Genomic DNA, 25,392 nt, shown 5'->3' on the forward strand with positions numbered 1-25,392 from the left:
TTTGATAAGACGATGTGGATTTTGGATTGCTTACCATCACGTTTATTTTCTACACACACGCACCCCTCCCATCCTCCATCTCTGTGGTCACTGTTGGAAGCCATTTGGCAGAATAACCCCCAGCTGGGGTAGCATTTGACTCTTCAAACTTCTGGATGAAATGTGCACTGTCAGCATGGAAAATGATCTTTATTAGTTTTCAGTTCAAAAAAAAAATCTTACTGCATTTTTTCAATATATTTTGTAAGGATGGCATGGTGTATTTTCTTAAGAGCCTATATTAAAAAGGCCTACAATGGCAACATTTAAAAAAATTAAGGTGATTTCATAGTTTAAAGAGTATTCAGAAAATAATCTTTACTAATCAGCGTTAGAATTGCTTATCATGCAAGGATTATTTTATACCAAAACTGGACATTTTTGGTAAGGCATCTTTAACGACTTATGTTTTCCGCGCACCACTGCCTTCCCTATGAGATGTACATCTCTGGCATTGAGGCGTTTTCACTTTACTTCCCTGTAGACTAGTATGCTGTTATTTTACTGAAAACTATAATGTAGCTAAGTGAAATTGAATATTTAATTATTTTAATGATTTTTTTGGCGTTACCCTTGGACGACTCAGACTATCGAAATCTGCCTTTAAGTAAGTCTGTTGGAAAACAAGCCGCTTGCTGGGGGAGGATGGGGGATGTATTACGGAGCCAAGACTTATTTCTCCATTTCCACCATTATGGTTTTCCAAGGAAAATGACAGATCATTTTGTGGGAACACTTGGGAAGAGGATATTCAGGTAGCTTCTGAAAAAATTAAACCATGCCCTTTATTCTTCGCTTTATTGTAAGAATGACTTAAACAGTTAAAGGGACTGCTTTTTATCTTTGGATTTTTTTTTTTTATTTGGCCTAAGATAGATTAATCTTAACTATATAGCTATTTGCGGGTGCCTTTGCAAAGTTGTACCATCCTCTCACCTACATGCCTGATGTGTTTGCGTACAAACAAAGGCAGAGCCGTATCTCTCAGGTTAAAAAACAGTTTGAGTTCTGTCTACACGCCAGCGTTCATTACAGTTGTTGCTCTGTATAACCCCGAACACAAATGTGAAGAGACTATCTTAAGCACATTCAGAGAATCTGGGAGGCGTCTTGTAAGTATATCTTTATTTAGTTCTGTTGTGGGCTGTTTCTGGTAAAGATGGGAACCCAAAGTTTGGTTGTGCTTTCTGTTTGCAATGGGATATATGATGCTACTACAGGTGCCGTGTAAAGAGCTGGAAATTATGGGAGCTATTATGAAAATCTAAACAGTCTGAATAGCAAAAAACTTTGGCCTTTTTACAGGGCTTTTCTTTGTAGTTTGAATATCCCCGTACAGTCATTTGAGTGTTGCTGCCATGAGAATGAAATGTAAATCAGGGAAGAAAAATGCAATTGCCTTTGACTAGAAGAGCTGTTGTTTATTTAAATTCAAGTAAGAATCTATCTGCTTTCAAGGACGCATTGTTTTTCTGTTTTGAAAAATAAAGCGTTCTTAGTTGATTCATCTGGTCTTTGTGTTAGAATTCACTTTTGTCTTTGCAGTGAGCTTAATAGACAATACTGGTGACTATTACGGAATTATGGCAGATATTTTTGATTTAAAAAAAAAAAAAGCTTTGCATGTGTTTATCAAAATGTAATGTATATTTTGGGCATCTAATGGGACTAATGGCCAGTGTCCTTGATGAAACATTCGTCAGTCTCTTAACGAAGATATCACAGTGATTTAATGAGTGTGTGTAGACAAGGTTTGATTTAAAAAAAATGAAAATGTTACTATTGAACCATGTTTGACAGCAGTAATTTTAGGAATTCTTTATATTACAGTGAAGGTGCTTTGAGAAAGGAGAGGAGGCCATTTTGCTTCGCTAAATGAAAAGTAGATTTGCTGTGTATTTCAAAAAATTTAAATAATAATTAGTGCTAACTACACATGAGTATCTGGGTGCATAGGACCTATCTGTTCAATGTTAGGTGAATGATGTGAAAGCACTATTAAAGGTATTCACTGTTATTCTTTTATAAATGCTTTTCCATATGAGAATATGGAAATGTTTGAGAAACGCATTTTGACTGAGTACTGCAGAACAATTTCTTATCCTGTTCCTGAAAATATCCATTTTTTATTTCATATCCAAAGTCTTTGCTTTCATGTAGGTCTTCAGCTACCCTAAAAGATAGTATACAAAAACATTAAATATTATTAAAATATGAATACATTTATTAATGCTTTACTTGAAACCAAAGCATAAAGATTAAGATTTCAGTGCTTTGCCAGATATTAAAATATAAAATAATGTTACTGCTTCTTTGAAATACAATTTATGTCCACAAAAGGAACTTGATCTAAGTAGATCGCCTATTGTATTCCTAATGAATTTCTGGATAACAGTTGCATTCCACTTTAGCTCTTGGTTTTATCTATTTCTAGGGGGCTTACTTTGATATTTTTTTTTCACCTGGGGTTGTAATGCTTGGGGAGGAGTAAATTGACATGTAGGTCAATAAAGTCAAAGCAGTACAAAGGCTTTTATAGCATGCTGTGTTCTTGTAGTCATTTAAGTCCTATATGTTTCCTATGAACTGCTGTAATATTGTTATTGCTTAAATAATAGGTAATAACATGGGAATTTTGTTTAAAAAAACACTAGTTTTAAATCACTACTTGTATTTAATTTAGTTTTTTTGATATTATCTGGATTTTCTTTAGGAATATTTTTAAGCTATAATTTGATCATTCATTCTCCACCTCTAAATAATGTTAGTGCGTTCATCGTTTCACAAATTGGGAAATTCCTTGGATGATAGATCTTCCTTTTGTTTTAATCAAAAGAACCTTAGAACCTTGCTAGTGAATCAGAGGCTTTCTGAAGCAAGACTTCTGATTACAGAGAATAGTAGATGTTGTTTTTGGTTTTTTTTTTTTCCATGAAATAAGATAGCAAGGTTAGAAAATTTTAACAGCCGATGCCAAACAGGCTGTGGTAGCTGTGCCAGTTGTGCCCTTAGACTTTCCCTTTATCCTGTGACTGTCATTCTCTCCCCAGCATCTGACACGTGCCCTGAACCAGCTCAAAGATTTTTCATGTTCCAGCTGCTGTACAGAGCTGGATCATTTTCATGCTTGTTCTCAAGCCGTTGACCTTTGGGCAAGAAGAAGAATAAAACTACCCCTGTAACTTCAAATACAGCGCTTTGCACTAAAGCAAGAGGGGGAAAAAAGTTCCTTAAGGAAACTGAATTATTTCTTCAGGTACTGTTGCACTGTAATTGGCAAGTCCACTATCTTCATCCATTCATAATTGGGTCAAGAATAACTCGAGCACTGAGGCACGCTTTGTCAGTTTTTGTCACTGATGTCACAGTCTTTAATTTTAGCATAGCTGTTTATTATCTCAAAAACTTGGCTGCTATAAGAGAATATCATTGGCGTTTGGCATGTCTTAGGGCTCTTCATAATCCGTTACCAGTTGGGAGAAAAAACATCAAGCGCTTCTAAAGATGTGCAAATACACACACTGAAAATGGAAGTTCTTATATTAAAAAAAAATAAATAAAAAATGTGCTGGAGGTGATGAGAAGAGTTAATAAGGTATTTTCCCATGGCCAAAATGTTCCCGTTTTCTCTCTTGCATTTTGCACTTGATGTTATCCTCTTTGCTTTCACCATCACGTGATTTTTTTACCTTCTTGCAAATCTGCAGCTCCTTCCCCAGGGCCTGCAGCATAGGCCATCCTTTCACTTCTCCTCTGGATGATCTTTGAGAATTTGCCTTTTGCTCTTGCAACCAGTGATCTTTCCACAACTGTTGCTTTGCATCTTCCTTTGACTGAATTAATTTTGAGCTGTTTGAGCCCATAGAGACATAGATAGTAGTGTGTGTGTGTATATATGCTGACTAGATACATACACGCATATGTTTGCCTGATGGAGGGCTTTATCAACTATTGATAAGAGAAAATACAGAAGAAACTAATAGAAATGCTGTATAATTGTTTAATAATAACTAAATACCCAAACACGTGCACAATTTCTTTTTGCACATAAATCCTGCTGTAGCAGGAACTTTTCATTGCTATACTCACTCTAAAGGAATCTGGGAGCATTTGTTTCACAACTGGAGACTTTCTTAAACTTAGATCTGAAAGAACCTGCTGTTAACGTGCAGATAAATCACTGATCAACTCCGTTGCACTTCAGGTAGTTGTTCTAATGTCCCCAAACACTGGTTTCCACAGAGATGCTCTTCCAGTATCAGTGGAAGCAGTTTACTTGATTGTGCCTGGAGGGAACAGATAAATGTAGCCTGTGAAACATTCAGATGTTGTTGGTGCTACTGAAGTCACTTCTGTATACAATTTTAAGTAAATAAATTCTATGACTCATATTTTCTTTGACTTTTTTCTTTTCACAATAGAAGATGTCTTTGGCATGAGAAGAAATGCTCTGTTTGCTTTGCAAGCTTTCTCTGCAAACAATCTAAATCATGGAGCTGCAATCTAAATATTTGTTTGTTATATTTTACTTGGAGAGTAGCTTTTGGGCTGACAGTCAGACTTCTGTAGACAGACAGCAGTTCCCTTTCAGCCTTTCTTAAACAAAGGCTTTTAGCTTTATTGCCGCGTATTTAATTTACCACCAGTCAAAGCAGAACAACGAATATGACGGAGGTAAAAAGCACCAAATATTTATTACATATTTAAAAAGCACCAAATATTTATTACAGTGCTTGCGTGATTTCTCTAGGTTGTTATTCCTGCTAGGTTGGGTCAGGGTGGGGCTGGATCCACTGATGAGGAATATCTACTAAAATCAGGGATCTGGTGAGCGAGATCTGGTGGCTCTGTAGAGCCATTCAAACTGAGCTCTGAACTGATCAGCTGAGAGTTGAGTACGGATGGCCAAAACCCATCAGTATCCCAAGGAAATAATCTGGGCTGCAGGATAGACAGTCATTGAGATTAGAGGAAAAAATGAGCCTCTGCTCTAAAAAAAACAGAAGCACACAGAGCTGAGGCTCGTGAATCCCTCCATCAGGCCTCCCCATCAAGAGAAGGGTCTTAGCCTCCTGCACATCTTCCCCTTCTCTTCTCAGCTGAATCCGCCATGCCATGGTTGTTGTTTTGCATCGAGCCCTCTGCTCCTGGTCCCCACTTTTAAGCTGCTGCTTCTGTTTGAGCTGCCTTTCAAAAGCCTACCGAACAGGCTCTAAACATCTGCCACTTCCTCGCTTAATGGAACCATCAAAGCCTTCTCGTGCTGCACTGGGTGATCATCTCTGATCTCTTCCACATTTTTGCTTGACTCTCACTTTTTATGATACGACTGGAATTAGTGGGGAATTCAGTGCAGGAGGTGTGACTTTACTCGCTCCTCTATCCTTTTATATTTCAGGCTGTTCAGCATTTGAAATTGTTATTAAAGCCGATTTTGGAAGCCATATGTAATGGTGCATAAACTGTCATTTGCTGATTAAAAATGCTAAGTTAGCTTAGCATAGAGCTGACATTTTGTGTGGCTACAGCGTGTGTAAAAGAGAAAGCAGTTGCCATAGAAACTGGCTCATCACGTAGTATGAACTCTGATTCTGAGATGGAGCTCTCAGCAAAATGGACTTTGTTTATACGATATGAAATTGAATATATGTGGTAGTTATTACACTGTAATCAACATTTATATATTGTTTTTGGTTAAAATTTTAAATATTGCCAGCTGAAAAGATGGAGTATACAATTTCACTGGAGAAGGGGCAGGGTTGATATCATGTGGCAATACTTCTATTTTACGCCAGTACACCCTGTTTAGGAAAAAGTGATTATTTCCTACAGAAGAGTTAATATAGAATAATTTCTCTTAAAAAAAAAAAAAAAAAAATAGAAAAGACCAGTCTTGCTCATCAGCTGGTTAAAGGATCTTAATGTATGGCAGTTTCTAACACACACTAGGCGTGGCTTTGCATTCAAGGTTTGGGTGTGATGGTTGCAATGAATGATCAATAGACAATAAGCTATACACAGTGTGAATTTTGAAATTAAGCTTATATAAAGGAATATTAAAGTAATAACTGATCAAATCTTTTCCGTTATATCCAATTTGAATTTCAGTTGTTACAACTTGGATCTGTAGCTTCTCATCCTTTCGCTGCCATCTTCAAGAAGTTTGCCGTTGTCTTTTGTGCAATTTCCCTCTAATTTCTGTCTTCAGCTATGTGTAGATTGCTGCCTTTAGTGTTCTGCTGTCCATGCTGAACAAACCCAGTGTGCTGAGCGCCCTGGAGAGGTCCATTCCTCCAGCTCGCAGAGTTTGAGGTCCCTGTGGATGGCAGCCCTGCTCTGCAACATACCGACCTCTTCCCCCCAAGAGATGCTGCCCCCGGTGTTGCTTGAGGTTCTTTGTAGCCGTCATCCAGGTCAGTGATGGGGATGCTGAGCTGTGTCAGCCCCAGCTTTGACCTTTGCGAAATGCTGCTTGCAGCTGGTTGCCTCCGCTCCTGTCCTTTGAACCCAGTGGTCCAGTGAGCTCTCCTCTTGCGGTGTAGTCCACCCATCCGCTCTCTGAAGAGAGAGTGTGACTATGCAGGTGATATAAAAGGCTGTGCCAAAAGCCTTACCAAAGTCAAGATAAAAGATGTTGGCAGTTTTCCCCTTACCACAGAGTCAGTTGTTTGATTGTAGAAGGTGGTTAGTTTGGTCAGGCATGATTTGCTTTTGTATATCTGTGTTGGCTGTTCCCAGTGACCTTTTTATTCCTTGTATGCCTGGAAAGGAATTTCATGGGGTTTTGCTCCATACTTTTTGCAGGGGTGGAGGATAGGACGTCCTCTGTGTGGCTACTAGCTAAGGCTCTAGGTATTGCAAATTAAGTAGTTAAATTTTTTCGGAGAGTGTTTTTTCTCTTGAATGTTATTCTGGAAAAAGCTTAGCCAAAATCAGTTTAGTCTTTCTTCCTTAGGTCAGCAGATGCTAATTCCATTCACTCACTGTCACCGTAAATCAAAATTTGAACAGTAGTCTAGCTGTTAAATGATTTATCTGATAGGAGAGATTTTATGATCCATTTGGTTACTCAATTCAAAGGTATTATAAGTACCAAATGAAAGACTGAAAGACCAGAAGAGAAATTATGACAATCTGTAGTATGGAATGTTAACACCACTTGTTTTGGCAGAATTACGGGTCTTAAAACAATAGGATCCATATGGATGCTAATTTTCCCAATTTTGAGCAATAAATACAGCCTCTTTATGGTTTAAGTAATGATATTACTCAATACCACTGCAGGGTCCAGTGGACTGTTTCATGATGAGGTAACAAATAGCAATTTTGGAGATCTGATTATTTGTATTTTTCTTTTATGTGGTTTGTGATGGGGGAAGGAGAAATCACAAAGCCAGTGAAAAGCCTTGCCCTCTCCTGTAGCTGACATACTTTGGCTGAAGATATGTCAGCTGAGAAATATGAGACCATCCATAAAGCTCCACACACTCCCACATTAAAGAATCATAGAGAAACCTTCAAGTGGAAAACCAGTAACAAATTGCAGCTGAAGTGCTTATGGCAAACTGCGCTGTCCTGGGCGCCCTACCACTGATCCCCTCGTTCCTCTGCCTATTGCTTTAGTCTGGAAGAACATGGGAGACGTCTCTCTTTCCTCCGGTTCATAGAGAGGAGCTTTGTGGTGGTGCGGGGGGAAAACCGTGACGGGTCCTCTGTGGGTCTGAAGAGGATGTTACTGGCACAGACACCGGGCTGAGTGCTTCGCTGTTACTCAGCTTCGCAGCTGTTGCAAGCCCTGTGTCTGTAGCAATTTCTGTCTCAATTTCTGCCTCAGATGTTAGGAATTTGCTAACCCGTCTGCTGGAGGGTCAGCCCCTCTGTAACCCACCTCATCCCGGGAGCCAGCTCGGGGACACCGCTGCCTTGCTCTCCTCTTCTGAGCGGGCCCTCTCTCAGGCCTGCTGCTTGAGCCTAGGGCAGGACCAGCTGTCTCTCGCTCTGCATTTCCCAGCCTGGTTTGTCGTCTGCCATTTGGTGATGCTGTTTTCCCTCACTGCCAGGTAACGGCAGGGATTTTAGCTTCTGCATTTGGGCAAGTTCCAGGTAGAGAAAGCTCCACATCTCCCCAGCTGTTGGCACTGAATGTGTGCTAGGCATGTACGTTTAAGTTTACAGAATCACATATGCTTTTTTGCCCTCTTTTAATAAGAAACAAATTAGAAAGAAACTACATTATTATAAAATAAAGTGAGTGTTTTCATATGAAGTCGGACAGCAGAGCTGTTCTTTGGTCCAGTCACCTTAGAAGACATGATTGTCATCTTACTTTAATAAATGCCGTTCCTTTATTTGGAAAGAGTGACACAGACGCTGACAGTGATTTAAGGTCTTTAGTGTTGATTTCATGAGAAAAAATATTTTTCACAGTATGCCTTTAAAGTAGACTTTTTTCCCCCAATTACTCTACATGTTGGCAGCAAATTAGCTTTGAGGGAATATTGTGCACATCATAGTTCTCTGATGTACCGGGGAGTCATTTTTGGATCTCTTAGCTCAGTCAGACCAGTGACTGACACTGTTCACGTCTTCAGCTTCTGGAGATTTGAAAGACTTTCTTTTGACAGGGAAGGTGATATGGAAGAAAAGAAGCCAAAGTACAAGAAGTGATTGGCAAAGTGATGATATCATCAAATGTTCAAAGACTTTGCAAATTGAAGCTTATTAGACTGACATTTTGTCTTCTATTCAGCACTAATTGGAATCATGCCTGGCTGCATGATGTGGAAGGTGCTTAATACCTTAGTGTTTATCATGACAAAATGACAGAAATCGATGTCAACGATGCCGTAGATTTCTGTTTAATGGAGAAAACAATATATTTCAAACTGAAACTACATATCTCATTGTATTCGCATGTATGAAAGCCCTCCTGAAGTACTGCAAATAAGGGAACTTTTATCTTTGGCCACTAAAATATTGGCTTGATTACAAATATTTCATATTAAGTTTTTAAAGTTGCTCTTCAGAGTTAATAAAAACAACACTGATGTAGGGCGTTTTTTTTTTAAAAAAAAAGGGGGGAAAAAAGAAAAAAAAAAAACCGACACAGTGCTTTTACTTGAAACAGATCTGAAGATTCCAGGAAGAGTGAACTCCAGTCTTTCGTACGAGTGATACAGTTCTTCTAAAGTTGTCTCTGACAGCTTGAATTCTTTTGTAGTCTCTGCTTTCTGGTGTATTGGCATCTGTAAAATGAATTTAGAGAAGAGAAATAGAGTGGAAATTGATTTTTGGAAAAGCAGCCACTGTAAATGCACCGTACGCTGGAATATTTCAAAATAGATGCATGTTTTCCTGCTGTATCGTTTGGGATTTCCAAGTTCTAGGTGCCTGCCTCTTTGAGAGGGGTGCATGCCTACTGTCCAGCATACATGGTCAGCACAGTATTCTACATCTTCATCCTGTTCCATTTGAATTTGGGCCTTCAGTTAAATCTCTAGTATAATATTAAGTTAATATTTATTCAGTAGCTCATAGAAATTACTAGCCTTTAGCTGAAGTCACTACCTGAATGTCCATAATGAAATATGGATTGATCATTGCAAAGTAATATTTAAAGAAATAACAATTTAATCCAGTCTGTATGCTAGTAGGATTTACTGGTCATTATTACTGTAAACTCAGCAATCCTGAAACTAGTTTGGTGTTGACAAGGAGTAGTTTAGTGGCTGGTGGTAATTATTTGCTTTGCAGGAGTCCTGTCAGGGATCTGAGTGTATGTTGGGTTAGTGAAAATACATAACAGCATCTCCTGAACCAGTGAGCTTGCAACATAAATGTGCTTGTAGGATATTAGAGGTGGGTGCAGCAAGCAGATGGTTGAGGATGCATGAGAAACAATGAAGTTTCGGTTGTTTGACGTGTTTTGAACAAGAAAGCAGATGACGTAGCACATGAACTGCTTTCCTCAAGTGTCTCTACCAATGACAGAATAAAAATGCCTTTCCGTGATTTGTCTGTAGCATTAAAAGGCATCTAAAACCTACTGGGTATTTGCCACATCTGCAGTTGCTGCTGTTATCACAGGTTTCTTATGGGACTGAATAGAAAAGTGTCTGACTTCAGGTGGAATGCATACACATGGAGAACGTTTTTCCTGTGAAAAGTTTGGGAACCATTATAATAAGTTAAATGTTTATATAAATGCTGGATGTTCAGTCTATACAAGCTACGTTTATTAAGTCAACTGTAATCCTTCTAAACCTAAATATTATTATTGAATTCCTTGTAGGAAAAGCAAACAATAATTTGTTATTGCAACTCTTGATCTGTTGGATACCAATGTTGGGGATGGAGAGGTGAGAATGGAATAGGCCAAACTGTCAATGTGCTGTTGGTAATCTTAGTGGAAAAAATGCTAGTTTTCCTGCTAAAGCCAGTCAGGTGGGTGGGAGTGTGTCTTTGTGTGTACGTATGTGTGTATATGTATTATTGCCCTCTAATGGATAGAATCTGAATCTCTTGGCTGTGCTTGCTTATGTGGGTTTCTGTAGCAAAACATTATTTTCAGTTTGATATTTCCCATTATAGAAGAATCTTGTAATGTTTATTCATAAGAGATTCTGGTACATCTTCTGTAGGTAACATTCCTTTAGTTTGTGAAATTAATTTGAAATTCATCAGGAAGTCTCACAGCTTAGAGAAGTGCCTTTGTTCAGCCAAAAATTACAACTGCTTTAAATTTGCCACCTTCTTTTCCTTTTTTTTTTTTTTTTTTCCCACAGTGCTAAAGTAATAACTAAATAGGAAAAGAAAGTACAAGGTCTTTGTTTAACTTCTGCATTAACAGCCACAGGAGTGGAGTAGACGGACAGGGCACGCTCCCCCTCTGTTGTTACCTCCAGAGCATGCCTGTCTCACACCTTTCGCTCCCGAGGTGTGGGTGGAAGAGGCTGAGCACTGGGTGTCACCTTGGGTGACACCCTGCCTGTGGTGGGTGTTCCCTGTGGCCACTTCCACCTGATCATGCTGGTTGCTTGCTCATTACTTCGTTTTCCAGGAAAAGTGGCAGAAGGGCATAACATAACCTCGCAGATTGAGGGTTCAAATCTTGATGAGATTCATGATAAAGACAAGCATCATACTGATGCACAGCAGATTGGGGTTTGTGTCCTTTTGTAAGGTAAAACTACCTTTGAAGTTATCTGAAAAGGAAGGCTGCAGGATAGATGGAAACTGGGTTTCCAGTTGTTTGTACTGAAACTTTTCTGCTTCTCCATGTTCTTCGTAATAGGGTCTTAACATAGTTGTATTTGTTCCTAGCAGGACTCTGTTTTCATTCATTGAATATCTTTGGGAGAATTAAATTTCAGAGTAGCAGCAAGGATCCAACAGTTCCCTTCCTCCCCTCTGGGAGGTTCATGGCGGTAGTGGTAGGCAGCACGGTGATAGCAAGGAGGTTCCTGATGGGTATGGATTGTAACAAGCAGAGCAGTCGGACTTACAAAATGCTTTAACTGTTCTGGTGCAACCAGCAACTGACTTCACAAAGCTCTAAGGTTCCTCCCATTTCTCTGTACGTTAGGTTTTAGTTGAGTCCATCATACTTCTATTACTTTATGATCTAATTAATAAACTGAATCTAGGTTGGAACAACAGAAAGAATAGTACATTAATCAAATTCCTTTGTAATGACTCTTTTCGTGTGACTTCTGCAAGGCGTGATCCAACACAAGGCATGCCGTACTGGCTTTTCCTGTACTTCCCGAGGGCCTGGGTGCTTCCCTGTGCTTGTACCTGCTCAGCTTCACACCCTGCTGTAAAAGATTGTAGTAGTGATCTGAGAGCCTGCTCCTGGGAGCAAAATAAATTATTCCTGGGGTTTGGGCTACTACAGTTTACATTCGTAGTGAAAATAAGGAGAGGGGGAAAAAATGCACATGTAAATAGAGAGATGAAGGAGGATCTTCTCAGCCCAAGATGGGGACTTTATCTGCATTTATAAATATTGGTGTTTTTCTTCTGAACGTGATGTTTCCTAGCAATATGTGCTGTTTTTTCTCAGAAAAGTTATTTTCCGCTTACAATACATTGGCAGCCATTGTTTGTATTGTTTAGGATCAATGGAGAAATTTTTCTAAATGTTATTTTGATTTGATTTGATGACATTGTTCGCTGGTGAATTATGAAAGCTCTGATTGTTTGGTGCACAAGGAGGGTATAATACATTGCTTGGTCACATGCTCGCTTAATGCATGCACATTGTGATGGCAGTAGTAATAGCACCATTAAAGAACAAAAGGTAGCAACACATAGTAGCTCTGTATCTGGTCAATCCCCTCAAATTACCATAAATATTTGAGCAATCTGAATAGTTTTAGACTCTGTAGTAAAGCTTTCCTGTTCTTATCTGGCACCGAAGGAATGTGGAATAAAGTATTCATTTAACCAAGTATAAAAATATGTATGCTATGCAGTTATAATCATGTGTCATTAATCAGAAAATACTGCAGTAACTCTGACAAATTAAAAACACAAGGATGTGTCTGCAAGGGCTTTTTCAGTCATTAAAAAGCTGCTTCACCTCTCAGGCAAACTATTTAATGGCAACTTCTTGCTCAGTGTACTGACATCTTCAAAGGCTCTGACATCTGTCGGCCTTTGAACTACCATTAAAAAATATTATCCCATTTCCATTCTTTTATGCCCATTTTTTTAATTATAGCCCTTCTTTCAAGTTAGGAACATGGTTGGTTTAAATGATGCTGTCCTTTCGTTTTCAGCCACCCAGCTGCGGTTTGAATAAATTGATGCAGAATCAAAGGCGGGACTTTAAAGGGAAAAGGTTTGATGGACTTGGACTCCGAACCAGATGAGGTTTTATGATGAAAAGGGTTTAATCCCAGCACAGGCATCGCTTCTATCAGTTGAGCAGTACAAAGCGATTCATATATATAGGTTCACGAGAAATGATCTATTTTTTTTTTAAACAGCACAGATCTCTTCAGGACTTGCAAATGTGGCATTAGCTAATATTCAGAGAGCTGATTTCCTTTCATCCACCAGAAGCTTATGATTATAGTACAGTTCTCGAATTGGAAATGAGAGCTGCAACACAGATTTAAAGCTATGCTGTCTGATTTGTATTCAATATACATGTCACTGCGGGACAAGCCGGTCTAGGCCGAGCTGGTTCAATAAAGGGAAAAACAGTTTCAGCATCTGAAATTCTCGGGGGGGGTGGGGGGGGAATGTACCAATTAATTCTTACCTGCCCTACCTGAGTATTGTGTCGGGTACTTAGATTACTACTGTTTCTAAAACCGTGCAAACATACCCTTGTGATAAAATGTCTTTGGCATCTTTTGCATCAGAGGTTGAGAGAAAAGATGCAGCATTAATCAGTAATGGCTTCTAATGCAGCCATTTATGTGGAAGGCAATGTTTGTTTTTCTGTACACGAGTTTCAAGGAGGCTTAACAGCGACAGCTTTGCTATTGCTTTATAGCAGTAGCCTTCATTAGTGCAGTAATTGGGCTTGCATATGGAGAAATATAAAATCTCTCAAAAATTCATCAGATGCTATTTGTCAAAAACATCATCTCCTGGTACCCAAGAAATAATCTCTTTAATAGTTCCCTGCTCTTTGTGCTTCATGTTAGTTGAAATGTGGTACATAGACATATTTTCTTACTTTTCAACAATCGGATTGTGTCCTTCAAAACAGTGATGCTTTCCAGAAAAGTAAAAGCAGTAGATTTCAAAAGTCTGCAAATGACGTCCTCTTAAGGGACTGTGCTTCATTGTTGTACAGGAGGAGGACTGCTGCTTTTGGTCAACTGTCAGCAGCTCCCCACAGCCATTGTTCCCTGCCAGAATATTCAGTTCAGGAGTAATACATTGTTCTTTATCTCTTAATGCAATTTGGAGCTTTTTTTTTTTATTATTATTTCGAGGGAAGGCAGAGGGATGGTGGAGGGAAGGGGAGTGTACTGAATATAAACATGGTCCTGTATAAATGGCCTCATTTAATGGGTTATTTTACTGGTATTTCACAGAATTTACTTTAGTACGTATTTATATTTAAACTATATGGTGACATTTAGTAAAATACAGTAGACTCAAAAGGTCTGGAGAAACTCCTGCCCCAGGATGCGATGGCCTATTTGTCATTCCGAAATGACAGTGGCATCAACTGAATTCAAGGACAAGCAGAGAAGGATGAAAAGGATAGACATCAATGTAAAGGTGCCAAAGGAAGATACTCAGCCAAAAGTATTCTTGATTTCAAGAAAAAAATGTTATGCACCCAGTCCTTATTTATTTTGTACAGATCATCCTGGGATTGATCTTGTCTTTCAGAACTGGTAGCGGTAGCATGATGCTTCCAAAAGGTCTCCGAACACAGAGGAGCCACTGCAGAGATGACGGGAATAGTGCAGGCAGCTCTTGAGGATGAAGGTGCAGAAAGGGAGGCTAGAAATAGTGCGGGCTTGTATGTGTGTGCATTAAGTACACCAAAGGTGCCATCAGCTGATGCCTTTGACTCCAACCTGACAGCTAGGCTGGAGTGCACACTTCCTTCCCTAGGACTTTCATCCTCGCTTGGATGTGACAAAATTTAGCTGTTAGATATAAGGATTGACACTAAAGATAGTCAGCTAGCTTATGCTTCTTCCAATGTGGAGTTCACTTCAAAAAGGAGAAAGTAAAAATCTGCACTTGATTGTTTAATTTTGCATCTGATTAGTGTAAGCAGCTAAGATACAGATAAGAATTTACCTCAACTAGTTGATTAGAAGAAAAACTCTATTACTGCCTTGCAGAAATATTTTTTGAAAGTTAGAAGGTGACTATTTCTTTGAAGTCTAAACCAGTAAATTACACCTTTTTTTTAAATTTCTGAAGCTCCTGGTCTTCAGGATTTCTGCCCACACATATTGCCATTCGTGAGACCCAGAACGAGGACTTCATGCTTGGTTAAAGACTGTCACCTTCAATATAGCAGCATGGCATCAGCGATGAGAGTTTCCTCGTGTGTTAGGTTCTTTAGCATAGCAGAATAGTAAGTACACAACAGGCTAGTGCATTTACCTCGTCTTTAGTCATCAGGCCAGAGAATAGCACTGTTAGGTTCCTTAGCTGACTTTGTGCAATTAATTGGAGTTTAGAAGAATTTCTTTCACCTTGATTAACAGTCAGGCCAGGGCTTGGATGGCATCATCCACTTAGAGCCTTCCTCGAGTGCTTCAGCTGCCTGTTGAGGAGATCCTGGCAGGTGAGTTGAGCAGGACCTCGTGCCCAGAGTTTGCCCTTCTACAAGTACTCAGAAGTTGAAAATGGGAGATATGATTGTTTACTTTTTTTTTAATCTGTATCTTGTCTCATGTGTGTTTTGTCAAGTTTTCAAACCAATTCCATTTCCATTACAGTCACCATAAAACCTTCATGGGGGATGTATAGGGTAACGTTTCTGGAGTACTCTAAAGATGCATTTGCTTTGAGCAATAATTTAAACAAAGACATGCAAAAGAGAAATGAGTTAATGATGTTTTTCTGTTGTTTTTCTACTTTCAGTGAAGTTTTCTCATTAGTTGACAGGGCAAAGACATTTCTCATAGACAATATTTCCTGTACCTACTCTGGGGACAAATTAGAAAAGATATGTTTAATTTTGCTGCTTCACAGAGATGAATGTCTGTAGAAATCCTTAAATCTGTAATACATCACGTCTGCATTTAAATCAGGATTGCAAGTTGTTCAGGAAATGCTAATGATTTTAAATTTAATACATGGAAATTTAAATGCAAAGGTTTGTTTACAAACTTATCCTTAGAGTATTTCTGTGTCCGGCTTCTCTGATCCAAGTGATGGGTAGCTCTTCCCAGTCTGCTGCAGAGATCTTTAGCCTCCATTGATGTATTCCTTTGCAGGAAAGTCCTATCCTTCCTTAAATGTCAATAGCTTTTCACATTCAACACAAGCTTTGATCCAGTGTTTTTTCTGAACTGTATACATCTGTAGCATTCTTCTGAGAGGAATAATTTCCTTTCACATCCTGAAATACAGAAAATCTTTTTTTTCCTCAGAAGAAAACAGGGAAGAATGCACTCGTGTTTGGTGTAATGTTCATCAATCTTTTGGGGGGGATAGGTTGGTTGTATGAGGCAGCAAAACTGATACAAGGTGTAGGTTTTTATTTTTCAGCCACTGTATACTTTGTCTATATTCTGCCCTCAAAAATATTTTTAGAGGATCACAACATTAAGCATATCTTTATGGATGCATGTTTTGCGTCTTCATTATACTTCGGTGACATTAATGCAGTTATGCAGATTGTTTGGTGCCTAGCTGAGTGTCTCTGTTAAATTTCGTAGTAGAACGACGCAAGGAAATGAGTCCTCCACTAGTCCTTTCCAGGTAGGTCTGTTAGTAGTCTTACTCATTTTATTTGTAGATAGAAAAATACAAATGTAAATGTCTTATACACAAAGAAGAGAGAGAAAAGAAAGCTGTATGACTTTATTTTTTGACTTGGTAATCTATTTCAAAGCAAATGTAGTAAACCAGGTTATAAGAAAGTCATCTGGAAGCTGTCTTCCAGGCAAGATGGCCAAGTCTTTTCTAGATATTGAACTGTTAAATGGAAAAATTATTTGCATTTTTCTCAATTTCAACTTGGTGACTAATCCTTTCCCTCACCATTGTCCTGTATTGTTCACTTCCAGTCTCATCTCTCCCCCATGTAGGCTTGAGGTTCTTCCATTTGTCTAAAAATCATCTTATTAGGCAGGCAGTGGCAATAACCAACCTATATGAAGTTCTACTTTCTAGATGCTGTTAACTAAATTAGAATCAAATATACTTATGTAAATTAAGAAATCAAAATAAGCTCCGTTAATTTTAAGCTCTTTGTGGAGCTGTGAAATGGATGTCTGATTTTCTTTCTTTCTCCCTCTCTCCCTCCCCCCCTTTTTTTAAAGCCCAATAGTTTGTAGCTTAAATCCCATTGACGTTTACTGGCACTTAGGCAGCTAACTGCCTTCTTTAAAAGTCCAGATCTATTTCAGTGCACTTCCTTTGGAAATAAAGATACAAATTTGTATTTTTGATTCTTTTTCATGAATTTTTATTGAAAGTGGAGCTAAGCAGAAGGTAACTTCTCTTTACTGTTCTTCACGAATCAACACATTGTGTTTCAGTAAAATGCTTAAGCTGTACTTGCTCTATCTTGTCTAATCTTATTCTACGTTACTAAGAACTAAAATCTAGTCTGGAATGGTGCTGGACTTTTCTTGGGACTGTGACAAGTGCAGGAGTTTGGGAAAGACAAAATGAAGTTGCCAGTAGTTTGAAAGTGGAGCGATGTTTAGCCTCCAGCAGCACTGTACAGGTATGGTGGTGTTAATCTGCCCCTGCCCCTAGCAGAGTACAAAACAGCAAGGTTGATCAGAGTTTACTTTTAGCAGATGCACAAATGTTGGGCATTTTTCAGAGCATACACAACGTTAAAGCAGTCCGAGTAAAGAACCTTACAAAGGACTCTTGATGTTTAAAAGCACCTTAATGCTGTTAAAATTAATAGAATAAATATGTAAGTTAGCAGCTCAACACCTCACTTGGCAAGTCCTGGTGGATGTTTTCAAAAACAATGTCAGAGGTACATTTGTGGAGGTGGGAAAATCTGGGATTGTGTTGAGATGGAGTTGATATACCTTTGTATAAGCCCTGTAATAGGGGGACTCAGATTTTACACAGCTGAACAGCAAACATTTTACTGTTAGTATTATGGTTGCCATCTGCACTGCTTCTACATAAGGTTTTTTTGGACACTGAACGTGCATCTGTTTTATTCTAGAGAGCTGCTACTCTTTGTATGCTGGGCAGCGTAGTGACTACACCTTTCGTTTATGTAACAATTTTCCTACAGAATACCTAAAATTGCTATTATACAGTCTGATTTAAAAACTGTGAACACTTGATTTGTGAACATATGAATATATTTCAGTTATGGGATGAAATTATTAATATTTAAAGTAAAGATGTCTTCTATTTAACCAGTTGTGCAATAGCACCAACTTCATGGACAGAATCTTCTTCCCTCAGGAACAAGAAAACTTATGTATGCATTTTCATGAATGTTTACATAGTGTTTCATGCATCTTCTGTTTTGAAGTTTTAGTTTTGCTGATTTAGTATTTCCAGCAAGCACTAGATTAGCGATCAGGACTATGTTTAATTGTGGTAGATTGTGGTTTAATTGTGCTTCAGTGCTAGAATCACTGTGCTTCAGTGATTCCCTCCAGAATAATTTGCTTTTTTGAAAATCTTATCAGTGCTCTTAGGAGGTGAAACCTACCTGTTGGTCATTGAACTGTTGTTCATTCTCACTTCATTTCACACTATTTTATTTATCTGCTCCCTTAATTACAATTTTTATGGGTCTGTGTTCTTACCCAAAGGCATTTAAACTTGACAGTGTAATAGATTGTGCTGTGAAAGCTAAATAGCTGTTTATTACTTATCCCTGTTAATTTGGGCTCTGCCACATCATTACGCATGTGATAATGTCTGTGACATTTGCGGAAGTAGTTTTCTTTACAAATCAGTGCAGTACTCGCATTGCTTCCACCGTTACTTTCTGACCAAAAATGCAGGAAGAATTCTTTCAATCATTCTCCAACAGTAAAATAACAACTGCAGAAATCTGACCACCATTAGCCAAGCGTTGTTATGCTCATGTTAATATCTTCTGTGTATGACCTTGAAACTTCCATCTTGGTTCTATTTCCTTGTGTCTTTCCCAACCCTCCCTTCCTCCTTCATCAGTTACTACCCTAATTTAGATTTGTTCATTTAGATTTGTTTTCCCCTTGTGATTAGGATGGTTGGCGGATGTTCCTTAAAAGATGTTCCTTAAAAATTCAGCTCTTTATATGTTGCAATTTGTCTTGTAGAGATCCTGTTACTTGTTACTGCTTTGATAGGATGTTTTGAACAGTGTCTCATACACTTCCATGTTCCCAACCTTATTTTCTACCTATACATTTAAGGTTTCCTATTATTTACAAATTACTGGTTTTATCAATCACAAGAAAAAAAAAGATAATATTCTCAATATTTTATTTTAAATTGTCATTGTATAGAAAATCTTTTTAATATACTTGATTAAAATGGAGATATATGACATTAAAATCTTGAGTTACTACATTTTAATGACTTGCTAATTCAAAGCTGTTTTTAAAGTATTGGTTTGGACTTGAGCTTTTTAGATTTAGATTGTAGCTTAAACCAACAGATTCCTGGTTTTGGCATTGCTGTGTACCTTTTGTGTCATTGTCCTGTTACAAGGGAACCACACATCTGCCAGCTGGCTGAACTGGCCAGATGAAACTCGTCTGGCTGGGAGAAAAGCAGGCGTACTGGGCCCAGTGAGTCTGGCTCAGTGGGATGTTTTGTGGACAAAAAGAACAGAGAGCCACAGGGATCGTGCTTGGCCCTTAGAAGCTGCACTTTGTTGCCTCTTTTATCTCGTAATGGTAAAAATCATAGGGATGGTTCCCAAAAGCCAGTGAGATCAAGTGTAAGACTGATTGTTGTGACTCGCTGGAACTGCAGTAGCAAGACTTGTTAATGTAAACCAATTTTGGTTTAAACACAAACCAACATCAGGCATCTTTGAAGTTCTTACAGCTGTACTTTTTTCTTAGCTTAGAGCTGCAAACAAATACCATTTGTTTACTTTTTTAGTAGTCTTTTATGTTAGGTGCACTGCTTTTGTGTGTGTGATGGTAGAGAAACTTGTCCCATTTCTCAACCCTTTACAAAGCTTTTTTTGTTAATAAGAAAGTTAAAGTGGTTCAGATTCCCCATTTCCAACAGATAATCTGTCTAAGTTGTTTTACCCTAAATATGTCACCAGTTGCTGTGCTGACTCGGATGGGATGCTCTCCCACCTCTTCTGGAACATTGCACTAATCTAGGGTAAAAGGGAGTCATTGTCACCACTGAATCACTGGTTTCTACTTTGTTCCTTATTTTCCTTTTAATTCTTCTTCATCATCAAAGTGAGGTTTGTTTTTGCTGCAGACTTCCTTTCCCTTGACTGGACTGATCTCCTTTCAAAAATAATCCACTATCCAATAACAAACGTTATGTATACCTCATCCATCTCTGTCACATCCAGCCAGCCTAACAAGACACAAAGAAACAAATCTCCCTTTCAGAAGGGTGCAGCTGATGGTTTCACATAGCGCACTGTTCAAACGAGTGCACTAATTTTAATGTTCTTCCAGGTGAGAAAACGATGAGCAAGTATCAGCGCACAGAGGCAGAAACTGCATAGCAGTGATTCCAGTAGGGCTGTTGCTTATGGGCTAATATTTTAGGTTATAATCCTAGGATGAATTATTGTCAGCATCTAACCTAACACTTCATGTTTGAACTAAGTCTATGGAACTGCTCAGAGGTGTTTGGGGGTTTGTTACATGCAAGCAAAATTAAGCACTGCAAATGGAAACCTGTGCAGTTGTCTCCAGCTGAAGCCAAGTTAGCCCACCACAGGAAGCTTCTGAAACTCATTTGGAAGAGGTATCACAATCCACTTGAGAAATGCAGTAGGTTCTAAAAGTGCAATTCTCTTTCAGCTGCCTGAGTACCCTCAGCAATGAAAGGTTTCTGCAACTTCATCTGCGGGGAGCTTAGTCACTTGTTGAAGCTGCTGAAGCAACACCTAAATCATTCTAGATCTGAGCCACAGGGAATAAGATTGGATTTTATCTCAACTCTGCATTTCCTTGGTTTTGTGAGTTCAAACGGCGCTGAGGGCATTTCAAAGTTGTGTGTGGTGATGGGGTGGATGTGGTTTGCTGTGTAATACGTTGAGAGGGAGCCCGTGTATTCCATCACCAAGTAGAAAAGACTCAGTCATGCTCCAGCCTCTTCCTTAGAAACTGATCCAAGTAAATGCTTCAAGAGGTTGAAGCAGAAGCTCCTGAAAAACAAAAGGAATTGGACTGTAGTCATTCGGTCCATTTCTCATCTCTGTTGCATGTAACTGTAGCAGAGTTTCAGACTTCAGCAACAGATTTTAATTTGAACTTTTTGCCAGCTTTATATTTTCTTATGCAATTTACTTTTTAAAATTAAGAGCACATGTTTTCCTTCCAAATAACATGAAGTACATTTATTGGCATTTTAAATAGGCCAGAGTGAGTGAGCAACCTTCTTTTTTTTCTTTCAAGTCTATTTTTTCCCTACAGGCAAATTGCTGTGGGCTTTTGACCCACCCTTTTTATGACACTATTTCAGCACAAATATTCTTAGTTAGAATTCTAAGTTATTCCTTTGAAACAGAAATAGAAATCACCATCTCAGCTAGCAGTTTCTTCATCTATAGGACTGTCATACGTGCCACATAGCGTACATACAAGTATGCCATATACATTCGTATGAACTCTCTACCTCTCACACAGCTGACTTTACATGCTTGTGTTTTTGTTCCATTTGGGATATTCTGTAAGCTAGCATTTTCTTTCTCTGTTTTCCTTTAAATCACTTTACAGAATGCTTTCTTGTTTGAGATGTGCTGCAATGGCATGCCATCCTTCAGCGTTCTTTGTAAAAGAGATATGGATCTCTCATTTCATTTACTCAAGCCCATACCACTGAAAAAAAAGGCTTTAACCCTGATTCCTAAATCCGGCAAGTAGCAATAACATTTTGAACCTACTATATACTGTGAAATCTTTATTTCTTATGTTTAAGCCTTCCATTTAGCACAATAGTTATTTGCTCTGGTGGAGTATTGAAGTTGTGTATGTCTCACAGTAGGTCTTGCACCCAAGTTATTGTTTGGAGCATGCAATTTGGTCAGCATGGTTCACAAACATAGATATAACCAGCTATAAAATTGCTCTGAAGTTTTATATTTCATGGATTTTCCACAACAGAAAATTGTCATTTTTTAAATTTTTCCTGCCAATACTAATTTGCCCACATCTAAGCCTAATAATACTTTATGAGACCTGGTATGTGGAATAGCAGAGTCTTAGTGATGGAAAGTTTGGGCTTCATTTCTTTTAGTAGTTTTAAGATGCCCATGCCACAGAAAGTTGTCTTATGCAGCAAGTTGGTCATTTGTAAGCTGCTTCTGCCAGTGACTTTGTTTATGGAGAAAAAAATCTAGCTGTGAAAACTAGCCTTATTTTAAGGTTACAGACAAGAACTGTGCCTGTGATCCCCAGCGTAAGCTTTTCCCAGTCACTTTGGAGAGATTAGATGTCTCTTAACATCATCTTACTAGCAGTGAAGTTGCTCCAAAAGGACTCCCTTAATCACATTAGTTTCGCTGCCATCACCCTGTCTTCAGATTCTTTCTTCTTTCCTAATAGAACCAAATCTGCTTTTGCCATCTATTAGGCCCAACATTAATGCTCTTTTACATATTAATTACTATTACTTTACCTATAACATTCAGCCCTCTATCTTTTGGCTCCCCAGTTTTGAATCTGAAAGCTTGGCACTGTCACTGCCATGTGGCAGTAGAAAATGCTGCATTGTGCTATTTGAATTTTCCTGTGTCTTTGTATAAGAGTTATTGAGTATAGAATGAAGTAAAGCAGAAGGAAATAACAGTTGACTCAGGAATTCACCCATTCTCTATCTTGGCTTGTAATATGATGTATGAATGTTTTGTTCTTGTATTCTAAGAAGTGAGTCTTGGCTCCTTATCTGAAATATTTTATCAAACTTTTTAGGAATCTTCTGAGCGATGTAATGTCTTAAAGTTTCACTTATGGAAAAAATCAAGCTTAAGGAAGCTTTTCTTAAAAAAATTTTTTTTTTTCAGTTACTGAAACATTTTGTTATGATCTTAAGGTGAAATATTTTTCTGAAAGAATTGTAGAAGTATATTGTAGATTATAATGATATACTGAAATGTGCTTTACATTTTAGTCTGTATAATTGCAAACTAAAGTGTATTTTGCATTTTAGACTGTTTGCAGATTTAGAAAAAAAAATAAACGCATGGAGGAAAAGATCGGGAAAGGATCTAGTGTAGATCACAGAATCTGAAGCATATGTTTGAAATAATGCTGATATAGGCTGAAGTATGTGGAATTTGTTATAATTCTGTATACAAATGATGTGCTCATTCTGTGCATGCACAAAACTTTACCTTTGACATGCTAAGGAGTAATGCCAATGAGTAATTAGGAAAGCATGGAAACAAGTCAATCTTGTGATAAGTTTCTGAGATGGTTAATATTTAATACATGTTACAGCTGTGATAATCTAAAGACACAAGGGAAGGTTTGAAAGGAGACATCACGTCTTTTATTATACCACATAGCTCAAATAGTTTAAAAAAAATAGACTTTCAAGCCTCAGTTTTCTCGCGGATCACAGTAATTGTCGTAACAATCTCTCCTCGTTCATTAATGCGCAAGGCGTTATTTCTGATACAGTCATTAATTTCCCAACTTTGGTCAGAAATGAATCTTTCTTTGTCAAAGATTTGTAGTAACATGGTTCTCAGAGACTGCAAAGAAGTGGTTTAGCTGAATATAGATACTGTAGGAAATGTCTGAAGAACAGTAATAGTTGGAGAGAGCACTTCACAGCTCTAGAAACAGTACCTGGCACTCCAGGGCAATGTTTTTTTTTTGACATATGCTAGTTTTAAGCAGATTTTCTTAGGAAACCTTTAATAAGCTTGATCTGAGTCACCTACATCTGTTTGGTAGGATGTCAGTATTTTATCTCATTGTCATCCCGTACATCCCAAGAATTCCAGGGAACTGCAGTGTCACTTGTGAGGTGGGAACAAAAAGGGAGAACTACTGTGTGAGGTCTTTAGTTAAAGGCTTGTTTTCAGAACTATGTTTATGAAAGAGAACATGTCTTTTCAACTTCATATGTTACGATTAGCCGGAAAGACAATGGTTTTGTCACAGATGCAATGCACCTATAATTTCTTTTGAGAAGCTACAGACAAAATGCAGTTAGAACAGTAACTAATGAGAGCTATATGCAAGAGTAAATCTGAACTAATGGACTACGGTAAAGTAGCAGTGTATAGTCTGTATACTTCAAGAGTGTGACAGAGTTGTAAGGGTTCTTTGCGTTGGCCAGTGTCATCCTTTCTCGGTGTGTGCTGGTGCCCTCACCTGAAGGAGCGCTTTCTGTGACGTGTTCCTTGTGCACATCAGCACACTGCAGCGAGATGCGGTCTATAATCTGTAGCAGTGGTTGGTAAATGATTGATGATATGCTCATGTCTCATTACAACGTGATAGGTGAATTCTTAAGGGAAAAAAGACATTATATATAGTGACTATAGGCCACAAACTTAAGTTTCTTCACCGATGGGGTCACCCCCTCCAAAAAGGTAAATCTCCTTGCTCTAGCCATGCCTTGGGTAGGAGGGAGCTCTGTCCATCTCTGTGTATGTGGAGAAGGGGAAGAGCAAGAAAAGAAGACAAGGAAAGGGACATAGAATCTGTAGAGTCAGCTTCCTACCACAGGTGAAAGCCTGTCTGAGGGAAGTATTTTGTTGTTTGTTCTTGTTTTGTTACTTTGCCTGTTCTTCATTTCAGGTTATGTGTGAGATGGAGAGCCAAATCCACAAGCTGAGGGAAGAGCTTATTCAGGTAAATGCTCAGCGCAAGCAACAGCTGATGGAGATGAGCCTTCAGAGGGAAGAGGAAAAGCAGAGGGCAGCTCGAGATCACGAGATGGTGGTGAATAAGCTGAAAGTGGATGCAGAAAAAATGTTGCTCGACCTGAAAAAGGTGCATGATGCAGAAACAGAGAAGGCCTTGGACAAGGTAAGAGAATCACACTGGGCTGCTTCTTGTAGCTCAGCAAAAGGGAAGCGATCACCTCAAAAGTCAGATAACCAAAGCTTTACAACGGAAAATGTTTAGGGGGTCACTTGATTTGAAAACAAAAGGTAGTATGTTGTAGATGTGACATAGATGCTGCAATCACTGTATGAGAATGGAAATTCTGTGGCTCTCTAACGAAAGACCTGTCTTTGAAGATGCAATGGCAGCAATCGCTGCTGTAGCTGTCTGCTGTGAGTGCTGCTGGGGCAGCACCTTCCAGCCGTGTTGCGAGTGGGATGGCCGTGACATTTAAAATCCAGATGACTTTAAAGGGAAACCCAGCTAAGGACTAGGCTAGTTGCTTTTCCTTTATTTGACTAGAGAGAGTAGAAAGGGCAGTTCTGTCTAACCACACTTTTTCTCCCTCAAAATGAGGAAAAGTTCTTAAGGAGAAAAAACTCAGGCTAAAACTGCAAGGAAATTGGGTCTAGTGGCTAACAATGGCTGATCTACTTTTGTCTGT

At 38.6% G+C, this 25,392-nt stretch overlaps 1 protein-coding gene across 9 annotated transcripts in view; it reads left to right on the forward strand.

Annotated features, from left to right (window-relative positions):
• The window catches only part of CEP112 (centrosomal protein 112), a 163,328-nt gene that overhangs the window by 74,661 nt on the left and 63,275 nt on the right, over positions 1-25,392 (forward strand). For all 9 annotated transcript variants that reach the window (XR_014573911.1, XM_083804907.1, XM_083804906.1 and 6 more), the window contains one exon: positions 24,639-24,869. Coding sequence is in view for 8 of the 9 variants with exons in the window: in XM_083804907.1 (XP_083661033.1) it covers positions 24,639-24,869 (231 nt within the window). In the remaining variant the exon portion in view is untranslated. The remainder of the gene's footprint in view (positions 1-24,638; positions 24,870-25,392) is intronic.

The sequence above is a fragment of the Anser anser genome (assembly GCF_964211835.1).
Source record: "Anser anser genome assembly, chromosome: 19".
NCBI lineage: Eukaryota > Metazoa > Chordata > Aves > Anseriformes > Anatidae > Anser > Anser anser.